Source organism: Urocitellus parryii, chromosome 1 (assembly GCF_045843805.1).
Source record: "Urocitellus parryii isolate mUroPar1 chromosome 1, mUroPar1.hap1, whole genome shotgun sequence".
Taxonomy (NCBI): Eukaryota; Metazoa; Chordata; class Mammalia; order Rodentia; family Sciuridae; genus Urocitellus; species Urocitellus parryii.
In genome coordinates, this window is record NC_135531.1 from 208,969,091 (window position 1) to 208,982,175 (window position 13,085).

Genomic DNA, 13,085 nt, shown 5'->3' on the forward strand with positions numbered 1-13,085 from the left:
TACAGATGGTTCCACAATAAGATTTGTTCAGGAAATGCATATGAGAAATGGAAGAGAGAAATCAACCAAAACATGTAGTTTGGTCTTACTGTTTATTTTTGTTTGATCCCCTGGGAAAACAGTGACACTATTCATTGATAAATTAAAACAACACAATGGGATACAATAAAATAAAACCTTGCTCCACAAAAGGAATGACTGTATGATTCCACTTTGGACATAGCTGCTTGGATATCTCTGAGACCAGCAAGTGGAAGAGCCAAGTTAATGTTTGGATACACAAGTTTGAATCCTGGAGGAGAGGTCTAGGCTGAGTTGTAAATGTTGAGGTTGTTAGTATTCTGATCACATGTACATAACAGGAGCAAATTGAGACCATCCACTGAATGTACAAAGAGAGATGAAAGCTAACATTTGAATAGAAATTTAGAGAGAAGGTAGATAAACAATGAAGTAGGAGGAGAAAAACTAGAATCCAAGAAAAGAATATACTAAATAATGCATCTAAGGAAAAAATTGTAATTTTTACAATACCAATTTTGGAGGAGCTGTAGAAATAAGCAGCATTTTACAGTTAATAGAGTATAAATTATGGAAAGTAAATAACATGTATCAGAGGATATATTTTATATTATTTTAGGAGTAAAGTGAAGCAAAAATGAGGTATGCGGAATACAGATGTGGACCAAATGCTGATTTTTAAATTCTTTTGTAATTTTATTTATTCATTTATTTACTTTTTAACTATTTGAAAGATAGGTGATTTGAGAAGATGTTATATTAAGAGAGAAATAATCAAGAAATTAGGAAAGTGATTGATGTTTCAAGGGGGTGAATGAATTAGTGACATCCTTAAAAAAGACATAAGGGATATGATCCAGACTGCTATGCAAGTATTGATTTGTTTTTGATAAGTGGAGACCAACTTTCTTCATTTTAATTCTAAGAATATAAAGTTATTTGTAATTATAAGAAGGGTTATAGATTTCATTTTAGAAATTAATTAAATACTTTGATTATTTAATTGCCTATCTTGTGAGAGGAATGATGAATTTCATTTTTCTTCTTTTTCTTGTTCAATATTTCAATGTTTGATGAGAACCTCCTGCTAACATTACAGTTTAAACAACAGTAAAATTTTTAAAAAATATATATTTACCTAAAATTCATAAATCATTGCTGCTGATATTTTATTATCATGTTTCATCTTGTGGTAAAATTTGGATGTCTATTAATGGATCCCAAGCCCAACAGAAGCCCTCTTCTAAGCCTAACATTACTTGAAGGGCCAATTGGAGAAAACCTTTTCTTTTACAAAAAAAAAAAAAAAAAAACCTATACATAACATAATAAAATTTTACATATTAATGGAGGACTTTTTTTAAAAAGCAACTCTTCTTAAATAGTATTTATGAAATAAAAACGACATTAGTAATAGTCTAAAGGTGTTCTTGAAATTCCATATAGCAATAACTATTACTTTTCCTTAAGAAACTTACAGTATATGTGTAATATGAATGTGTATGTGAAAGTAGTAGTAGGATGTGTGTATGTGTATGTGTGTATGTGTGTGTGTGTGTACACACATCTCTCAGTATTCCACTTTGGAAGGTTGGTTTCAAGACCCCTTATGGGTTCCAAATTCTGCAGATGTTCAAGCCCTTTATATAAAATGGCATAGCATTTGCATATAACCTATCCTCCTGTGTACTTTAAATCATCCTAGATTATTTATAATACCTAATACAATATAAAGTCTGTGACATTTGTTACACTGACAAGTAAAATTTATGTTCATATTCAGTACAGATGAGATTAACCTCCAATATCTTCAATCCGTAGTTGGTTGAACCCACAGATGTATAATCTATGAATATAGAAGGCCAACTCTGTGTGTGTGTGTGTGTGTGTGTGTGTGTGTGTGTGTGTATGTGAGTATGTGCATCTTTGGCCATACAATTAAGTTTTATAGAAATAAATGTCTTCTGGATACTTTACATAATTCTTAACCTCAGCTGCATAGTAAATCCCAGAACATTAAGAAATATATAATATGTCTTCCAAGAGTCGTCATTGAAAATTTTGGATACCAAATATGTATTAAATAGCAATTATGTTAACTACAAGAAATTAGATTGTCTAATAAAATGACATTATTGCAATTACATCTTACCGCCATGATTCCAAAGCTACCAGTATATTATGATTTTCCAAAGTAGCATTTCTTGCCAAATGTAAGTATGCTAATTCTAGATTTTGCATATATGTAATATTTTCTTGAAACATATAATATCTGAATATTTGTCAAATTTTCAATTATTTCGTATACATTATTATTGCATTCTTTATAGTAACTGTTAAACAATGATTTTTCTTTTTCCAGATTTGGCAATGTGGAGGCTCTTTGGAGATTGTAACTTGCTCCCACGTTGGTCATGTTTTTCGGAAGGCAACCCCTTATACTTTCCCTGGTGGCACTGGTCATGTCATTAACAAGAACAATAGGAGACTGGCAGAAGTTTGGATGGATGAATTTAAAGATTTCTTCTATATCATATCCCCAGGTATGCAATTCTTACATTTTTCTTCTTCTACAAGCAACATAAAAACTTACACATGCTCAATGTGTGTTTCACTATTCCTATTTTTCTACTACTTTAAATAAAATAATGTTTATTACCATATGCTGCAGAAAAAATGTCTTGGAAAGTTGTACTACACAATTTAATTTAAAATGAGAAAGTTAGTATCTCTATATTCTCCTTTATTTCCCTCAATCCAAATAAAGCAAGCAGTACATAGAGATATCCAAATTTAATTGACATTTATCAGTTCAATTTAAGAGTAAAAATTTGCTGAGAGTGGTGGTGCATGCCTGTAATCTCATGGCTCTGGTGCCTGAGGTAGGAAGATTGCAAGTTTGAAGCCAGCCTCAGCAATTTAGTGAGGCCCTAAGCAACTCAGCAAGACCATGGCTCTAAATAAAACATAAAAAAGGGGGTGGGGATGTGGCTAAGTGATTATCCCCTGGTTCAATGCCCAGTACCAAAAAAAAGAAAAAAGAAATGAGTAAAACTTTTTGTGTTTAAGCAAAGATGGTTTCATAATGCCTTATTTTTTTCAAGTCTGATTAAGGAAGGATCATATATTTTTCTAGAAACAAGACAGAATATCACTTAAACATTAAAATTTATGTTTTGGAAGAATAATAGCATAGTAAAGCTAATAATAGAATGGAATTATTACTATATTAATTCTTTGTAATTTTATAGTTTTATTTAATAGCCACATTGCATATTTCCAAAAAAGCTATAAAACTGAGGCATTAAAAAAAGAAACAATGTAAAGATAGAAGAGAAACTTGTACAAGAGAAAGGTTGCCTGTCAAATTTCCAAGTGTAGACAAGGGGATAAAGGATCAATTGCAGAAATTCAACTGCATTTATAACACAGTTGTAAGCATTTTATTTTCAATGGTTTACTATGTAGGCTTAGTGGTCATCAGTGCTATTATATAATGCATATGCTATGGTTTGGATGTGAGGTATCCCCCAAAAGCTCAGATATAAGATAATTTAAGCAGGTTTGGAGGAGAAATAATTGGGTTATAGCCCTAATTAATCAGTGAATTATTCTTAATGGGATTAACTAAGTGGTAACTAGAGCAGAGTGTGCTGTGGCTGGAGACAGTGGTTCACTGGGGGCGTGGCTATGGGGTATATGTTTTGAATTGGGAGAGTGGAGTCTTTCTGATCACACATGAGCTGCTTCCCACTGCCCCACTCTCCTGTGATGATGTTCTGCCTCAACTGGAGCTCCGAGGAATGGAGCCTACTGTCCATGGACTGAGACCTCTGAGACCATGAGCCTGGAAATAAACTTTTTCCCCCTTAAAATTGATCTTGTCAGATCTTTTAGTCATAAAAATGCAAAAGCTGACTAAAATACTATAACAACAACAAAAAAATACCCATGCCTATACCTTGTTTTCTGTAATACAATCTACTACATGATTTAGAAAAGTCAGTTTGGATTCTAATTTACATGCTATCATTTCTGAAGTCATGTATAAGGCAATTAAATTCTTCTTTTATAAATAAATATGAAGAAAACAGTATGAGCTTTCACAATAAGATCCAGAATTCTATGCAAGTAAGGAAAATTAGACCATTATATGTGTAAGTGTTTGATTTGAAGGACTTTTTCAAATGCTTTCAGGCCTCTTCTATATCAAGAAGTTATTGTCAAGAACATAGCTTCACGAATAGACATGATGCTCTTTACAGCAGAAATATAGACCAGATGTTCACGGAGCTAAGTTCAGCAAGAACATGTTAAATTTTTAGCAAGGCAGTGACATTTATATAACCTTTTCATTTTCTTTGGATGATACTTTTTGAATTCAAGTCATCCCTTACAGAAATAATATAAGCTCAAATATGAATAAGGAAGTGGAGTAATGGAGGAAGGTCATGTGTTACTTGTGATTATATACCACTTACATTTAGGAATACCAGTGATTGAGAATAATTGTGGATATATGCATTATATTCATCTACAATGAATATTATTGTGAAAAGTGGTATCAGTATAGGGTTAAAGGGGATTTCCATCTCTACCCTCTGAAGATTTGCTGGAATTAACTGACCAAAAAAAAAAAAAAAACAGATTAAATAAAAGAGAAAAGCCTTGGAAATTTATTAACTTGCAAAAGGGAAAAAAGTCAGCATGGTAAGTGGCATCCAGGAGTGCTATTACCCACTAGGACCACATGATTTACAAACTTATGGACCCTTTTTCTAGAGATGATGGGGAAAATGAGGACAGTTGGGGGACAGTAAGTGACTTTTAGGGGAACTCAATGGGTTTAGCAACACAGAATGGCCTGGAAGGAAGTTTGTTGGGCCTGCAACAAGGCACAGTGGATTATCTACAGGACTGAAAGAGAAGTGTGTTTTGTGACAAGTCTGTTCAGGTGTGTTGATGATGAAGAGTGTTTAGTCTTTCTTTCTGCAATATGAGTTCAGTTGACAAAGCTCAGGAAAAGACCGTAGTTATTTGTTTCTTCTTTGGCAGGTATAGAACATAAGGGAACTTCGTAGAAGTTCTCCCTGTCTTAGCAGAGGGGCTGGGATGGCAAGTACAAGACAAAGTTACAGAAACCTTGATTCTGAGCTGTTTTCTAAGGCCTTTTAATTTCATTTACATCAACTTGCTCAGCATACCATTGTTGTAGGGACAGATGAGGCAAGGCTCCAAAAATAGCGGGAAAGAGTTTTATTTGGCTGCAGCCAGGTTCAGAGGGCACAGCTTTTGCTGTAATCAATCCCCTGAACCCAGAGTTCAGGTAGTTTCAGAATTTTATAACCCAGCATATAAGGGGAGGGGCTCAGAAGTTCACAGTCTGCAGAAGTTCACATAAAAGCAGCTTTTTCTTTCACTGTTCTGGGCAAGATAACCCTTCAAGGACAACACCTGAGAAGGGGAGAGCTTTTTATCCCCTTTATTTTCCTCCCCCTGCCAGCTGTTACCATGGAGCCCAGTTGGTAACTTCTCTTATCTTAGAAATTTAGATATCTCTATGAAGTCCCAGCTCAAGGCCAGAGGCCTTGTTTACACATTTCTACAAACTATTATACTGGGTAAATATTTGTGAAAAATTTAGTAAGGGGGTGTCCAGCATCTGGAATGCTGATTTCTTCTAGGCTAGTGGCAAAGTAAAATAGGGCAGCAACATGAAAATATAAGTTTATCTACATTGAACTCTTTTGTAGAGACTCTTTTGCTGACAGTCCTAAAATCAGCCATGGGGAAGATTTCTGTAGAATCCCAGTTAAGATTTTTTTTTGTGCAGGAAGGGGGTGCCACTATTCCACAATACCTCCTTATATGGAGGGTATTGTTCTCTGAGCCCCAACATTCATCTGTTACATAATTTTTCATTGAGTTAAAAAGATAAATGAATCATTTCTGAAACTATGATGGAACGGCAGCTTTTAGAGTTTAAATGGTGTCTGAAACTAGTAACTTTGTTTTTCTCAGCAGAGACGGTTTGTGTATGCTGAAAAGGATAATTTTTATAGTATAATGAATATCATGAGGAAGGTTATTATTCTAAAATGGGCTCTCTTAATCCAGAAGGTATTTTAGAAAACAGAAAAATGGCGCTTGGGGAGTGTGCTGAAAATATCCAGGAACATCCTTTGGGGCATTTATGCTTGTATCTAAGACAGCATTCCTGAATGTGATGGAATCAGCCTGCTCTAGAGTGGGCAAAAGGGAAAAACAAAAGCATGAAACAGTGCATTGCTTCTCAGTGGAAAAGAGTAAAAGTAGGCCAGAACCTAGAGCTGGATGTCTAAAAACAATTCTAGCCGGAGGCAGGTTTCAGGTCATTCAAAAACAGATAAAGTGGGTTATTCAGGTTGTCAGGAATCTGTCATTTTTATGAGGAAAAAAAATTTAGCCACAATTTATTTAGGCTATAGATTCTGATATTTTCTGTAACTTAAAATGAAAATTATACATTTCTTTGCTATTCCCTAGAATTGTCCAGTTTCTAATTTTGCATTTTCTTTGGTCATGAGTAAGTTTGTGAAGAGAGAAGTTGGTGGGTATATGGTGAGGGGGTCATAAAGACCTTCACAGTGACACTTAGAATTGTACCCTTTACTATAATATGCACACAAACTTGTATGGTTGTGAAAAACTCGAAAGAGTGTAAAAGATTTTATGTTGAGTTGCTAAAACCTGCTTAGCATTTTGACCAAGGAAATTGTTATGTTTCTTTCTGGAAGAACATCTGGGTATCTGTTAATTTTCTATTACATTTTGTAAGGAGATTCTGCTTTTTTTTATTCTAGGACTTCAGTTACCAAATTTTATTCTCCACTTACACAGTTGCCCAAAACTCAGTGACTAAGTACTAGAACTTTGTGAACTGAATTATGATAACAACTCTGCTTCTTTCCAGTGCCTTTGAACAAATAATACCTGTCCACTTTATTGATTGGTTTTGTGGATGTATCAGGTTTCTCATTACATGGGTATTCTTTCCTTCCAAAAGTATATTCTCTCAAGTTTGATGCCAGGGCAATCATTGTCATCACCCGCCATACTGTTTTAATTTTTATCATTTGGGTCTTTATCTGCTCAAAGATCCATATTTCAGTAGATAGCAGCTTTCCAGTCACTTTATAGTCCTTAAAAAAGTCGTTGAATGATTAGAATTAATAAATTAATAAATGCATGAATGAAAAAAGCCGTTGTCCTACCATCTGATCCAGCCCTGGTTAAGGACCCACTGATAAAAGAGAGCAAAAGAGTTCTTTTCATACGTCAGGAATATCATTCTTCTGAATTGGCCATCAGAAAAGAAAGCCCTACTGACTTACCTATATGTTTGGGGTTTGACGATTTTAACATAATCTTAGGTGTGCATTGTAATAAAATTTTGCTCTCCAGGGTTAATACTATAATATGATTTAGGTAGACAATAAAATTATCTAATGGAGGAACATGATACAAAAGTTCCCAAATATCAAATACTTCTGAATTTTTTTCTAATGAATCCCGAGTTCATTTAATGTTTAAAATGAGATCTAAAATAGCTATGATAGGGGTCTTGGAAATCAGGATCAGATCCTCATTTGCCCAGTATTGAAGATTAAACACCCGAAAAACCTTGTTGGCAAGTTTTATCTTAAGAAAGATAGTGAGCCTGGCGCAGATACCAGACTTCCCCTGAGAGAAGGTGGGCCCAGAACTGGTGCAGGCTGGAGTAGGTGTGTCTTGCTTTCTTAAAGACTCCCACCTCCTCTTTTTTTTTTTTTTTTTTTTTTCCTAAGTGCCAGGAAGCAGCAACCCAGAGAATAATCACATGTATTGGAAAGTGCCTATCTCAGGAGGTATGTTGAGCAGAGAAAGGCAATCAAAGGTGTTAGCAACCCATTTACTTTTCTTTGATAATCTACCCTCATCTTTTGGACCTAATCATTTACTATCTATGCTTACTACCTGTTCTTCATCCCTGTCTCAGTTACAATGTGCGACTTAATTTTATCTTATGTTTTCATAATACTATATGTTCTAATTATCTGGACCCATGCCCAATAGCCATTTGGCAATACTGAAAGAGTAGGTGGTGTCTCATTACATTTCTTAAATGGGTGTATAAGTGAAACATATATTTACTTGGAAATAGTGTGGAGGAATAGATTTTCAACATTTGTTGAGTGTGCTTTCTGCTGTCTTTTTAAGGTTACAAATACTGTGGCATCACAGATTCTTAAAGCCCAGTAGGCTCTTAAAGCCTTAGGCAGGTTTCACTAGTAATGGGCTGCTTCAGTGTAAGCCAGAGTGCTTGTCCCAGCAAGTCTTTTGAAATAAATTGATGTAAACAGAAATCCCTCTTCAAAGAACACCTTATTATAAATGGTTGCATTTTTTCCCTTTTGGTTACAGGTAAAAAGCTTAAGAACTTAAAAGAGACTATAGTCATAACAATTGCTGTTTATTTGAAATGCTGGCTGTTCTATAAATATTGATTTTCCTTCTTTGGGGAGGTGGATTTCTCAGTGTGTATCAATAGACAGGGTGATTAGAAGCAGCTGTCCTTATATAACCCCTGGGTGGTTCTTCCTTTTCTTAATGGACAGCTTGTGCTCTTGTTTTTAGCAGAAACAAATTGAAAATATAATTGAAAGACTCTTGAAACAAACCTTTAGATATTTATGTGTACCTGAGAAAAATTTATCTTCCTTTGGCAATATTGTAATCTGATCTGTATTCCTGGTAAAGACAAACCGCACATTGAGAGAGAAATCCTTGAACTTATTTTGAAGGTTAACTCCCCATTTGTTAACCTTTTTTAAAAAAAAAATTAGTTATACATGAGCACAATATCTTTATTTTGTTTACTTTTATGTGGTGCTGAGGATCAAACCCAGAGCCTCACATGTGCCAAGAAAGCACTCTACCACTAAGCCACAACCTCAGTCCCTTAACCTCTTTTTTAATACCTTAGAAATATTGGCTTATCAAAGACTGCCCTTCTGAGCAGTTTCTTTGGTTCATTATTAAAGTTTAAGGCCTATATTTGTTTATACCTCTTGATATTTGTAAGATACAGATGTTTTTTATCATGCTGATTTCTTTTAAAGATATAAAATTAAATAGTCAGCCCTTTGAGTATCAGGCCTATTTTTTTTCTCTAAGTCCTGAAAACATGATACAAGGGCTGATTTCATAGCTGAGTGATGCCTTATTTTGAAATAAGGGATAATAACTGTATTCAATATTGTCGGTGTAGTGGACATACAACTGCTTTTCATTGTTGTAATCAATCAAAACCCTTTGAGTTATTTAATTCTTACAGACTTTAGGTCAATTTTTATTGTTGCTACTTTTATAGATGTTTTGTGGTTATAAATTTGTATTTTGCAATAATGATATTGCCTTCCTTATGTCTCCCTGTTGTAACTGCTTGTTAGCATCATGCCTAGCACCATGCAGGTAGGAGGGAACACAGACAGTTAAGATGTGACTTTGCCTTTGAAAAGGCAATTGCCAACATTATCACATTTGACTAATTTAAACAAAAAAAAAAAAATAAGATGAAGTGTTTAGTAATGGGGAACATATTGTCAAGATTTAAAAGGGATTCTAATGTGAACTACATACTTTTCCCTGGATTCCTACTTCTTATAGACTTCAAAATCAAATGGTGAATTTTCACATCCTTTCTTTCTATCTGCTAATTTCTTTCAAATCCATTCAGTTATCTTCACTTCTGTACTCATCCTCACCCAGGAAACCTCCTGACCATTATGTTCATGTTCCTTGCCTCAAAATTTGCCTCCCTCTCACCCATCCATGCACAGCAGCTTGAAGACCTTTCCAAACCTAAATCTAATGCGATCCCTCACTTCCCTGACAGCCTTTCAATGACAGTAGAAAGTCATACTCCTGAGCATGGCCAAAGGCCCCATGAGACCCAGCTTTACCATTTTTTCCAGTCTTTCCTCTCACACTTTCTTACTAAGCATTGCACATACCTGTCCTTGGGGACTACACTCATTTCCCAAGCTCAACATGCTCCCTCTTGCTTTTAGCTTTTGCATATATCTTGAACATATTTTGAGGAGTTAATGAATGCTACCACCTCTGCATAAAATACCATCTAACATACCACTATCATACACCCCATTCATCATTTATGTATCAACTTTCAATGGCTCCCTGTACTTTCAATATTGTCGGAATTTATACATTATTAAAATGATTCTTCCTTCCACTAGACTGTAAATAAAGGGACTATGACTTATTTTTTGCTTTGTTTTTTAGAATTCATAGAGATCAAATCATTAATTGAAACAGTAAAATATATGTCCAATTATATAATCTTGTGTCCTTCAAATCCTTTTCCCATAAATTAGCCTATGTATGCAGATGTATATATGTATACAAGAAAATATAATACGTATTGTATTGACTTCTTCTGACTTAGTATATCTTAACAGTGTCTCACAAATAATTTATATGCAATTATATCATTCTATTTTGCAGCAAAATATTGTTATGTAAATGTATCAAAATAATCACACTAGTATTGTCAAGCAATTAAGCAGATTCCAACTATCAGATGGGAATCTGCCAAATTCACTATTAAAAATGAACTATAGAACAGGGGACCCTGGCTGGGAAGACTGAGGCAGGAGGATTACAAGTTCAAAACCAGCCTCAGCAATTTAGTGTGGCCTTAAACAACTTTGTGAGACCCTGTCTCAAAATAATAACAAAAAAGGATAGAGATATGGCTTAGAGACATAGAACCTCTAGGTTCAATCACTGGTACAAAAAAAAAAAAGAGAGAGAGAGAGAGAAGCATTGTTATAACAATATGTAAAAAACATTAGAAATAATTGCTAGAGATGATGAACATTTTTTCATATTTTTGTTGATTGATTGTATATCCTTTTCTGAGAAGTATCTGTTCAGGTCCTTGGCTCATTTGTTGATTGGGTTATTTGTTTTTTTGGTGCTTAGCTTTTTGAGTTCTTTATGTACCCTAGAGATTAGTGCTGTATCTGATGTGTGAGGGGTAAAAATATGCTTCCAGGATTTAGGCTCTCTGTTCACCTCACAGATTGTTTCTTTTGCTGAGAAGAAACTTTTTAGCTTAATTCCATCCCATTTATTGATTCTTGGTTTAATTCTTGTGCTATAGGAGTCTTATTAAGGAAGTTGGGGCCTAATCCCACATGATGAAGATTAGAGCCTACTTTTTTTTCTATTAGATGTAGAGTCTCTGGTTTAATTCCTAGGTCCTTGATCCACTCTGAGTTGAGTTTTGTACATGGTGAGAGATAGAGGTTTAATTGCATTTTGTTGCATATGGATTTCCAGTTTTCCCAGCACCATTTGTTGAAGGTGCTATCTTTTCTCCAATGGCACCTTTGTGTAATGTAAGATAATTGTAGTTGGGTTAGTCTCTGTGTCCTCTATTCTGTATCATTGGTCTACCAGTCTGTTTCGGTGCCAATATCATGCTGTTTTTGTTACTATTGCTCTGTTAAGTCAAAACTACTCTAAGATATCATCTCACTCCAGTTAGAATGGCAGCTATTATGAAGACAAACAACAATAAGTGTTGGTGAGGATGTGGGGAAAAAGGTACACGCATACATTGTTGGTGGGACTGAAAATTGGTGCAGACAATATGAAAAGCAGTATGGAGATTTCTTGGAAAACTGGGAATGGAATCACTCTTTGACTCAGCTATCCCTCTCCTTGGTTTATACCCAAAAGACTTAAAAGCAGCATGCTATTTATTGGGACATAGCCACATCAATGTTTATAGCAACACAATTCACAATAGCTAAATGGTAGGGCTAACCTAGATGGATGAATGGATAAAAAAATGTGGAATATATTCACAATGGAATTTTACTCAGCAATAAGAGAGAACAAACTCATGGCATTTTCAGCTAAATGGATGGTGTTGGAGAAGATAATGCTAAGTGAAGTTAGCCAATACCAGAAATCAAATGCCGAATGTTTTCTCTGATATAAGGAGGTTGACTCATAGTAGGGTAGGGAGGGGGAGAATGGGAGGAATTGATAATTCTAGATAGGGCAGAGGGGTGGGAGGGAAAAGGGGGGCAGGGGACTAGCAAGGATGGTGGAATATAATAGACATCATCATCTAAAGTACATGTATGAAGACACGAATTGGTGTCAACATACTTTATATACAACCTAAGATATGAAAAATTGTTCTGTATACATGTAATAAGAATTGCAATGCATTCCGCTGTCATTTTTTAAATCTATAAAAGATAAATTAAAATATGGTATTTAACTGAAAAAAAAAACATTAGAAATAAGAGTTCTGGAGACAAACTGTCTGGGTTACTTAAAATTCTGGCTATGCTTGACCTTTCTCTACTCAGTCTATGCACTTAGTTTCCTTTTTAAATTTTTTTTTAAAGAGAGACAGAGACAGAGAGAGAGAGAATTTTTTAATGTTTATTTTTTAGGTTTTGGTGGACACAACATCTTTATTTTATTTTTATGTGGTGCTGAGGATCGAACCCAGCGCCCCGCGCATGCCAGGTGAGCACGCTACCGTGTGAGCCACATCCCCAGCCCTTAGTTTCCTTTTTGAAAAAAAAGATTTTATTTATTAATTTATGTATTTATTTATTTGAAGTACTGCTATCAAACCCAGGGCTTCACACATGCTAGCAAGTATTCTAACATTCAGCCATATCTTCAGCCCAATTTCTTTAAAATGAGAGCTATAATTAAAAGGTCTTCTTTTCACATAAGGTATACTGAATCTTAAGTGAAATAGAGATATAAATCACTGAAAACAATGACTAGCAAATATTAAATACTCAATTATTGTTAGAAATTACTGTTAGTAATATGCAGATACATTCATAAGAATAAATTTATTAGATCAACATGTATGTACATTTTATTTTGATAGATGTTGTCAGAACCTCAAATTATTCTTAAAAGACTGTCATCATCAGTCCCACCAATGGTATATGTGTACTTACTGTATATCATCAATTCTT

General features: G+C 34.6%; 1 protein-coding gene across 2 annotated transcripts in view; it reads left to right on the forward strand.

Annotated features, from left to right (window-relative positions):
* The window catches only part of Galnt13 (polypeptide N-acetylgalactosaminyltransferase 13), a 459,189-nt gene that overhangs the window by 282,019 nt on the left and 164,085 nt on the right, over positions 1-13,085 (forward strand). For both annotated transcript variants that reach the window (XM_077798446.1, XM_026403123.2), the window contains exon 7: positions 2,384-2,564. In XM_077798446.1, the coding sequence (XP_077654572.1) occupies positions 2,384-2,564 (181 nt within the window). The remainder of the gene's footprint in view (positions 1-2,383; positions 2,565-13,085) is intronic.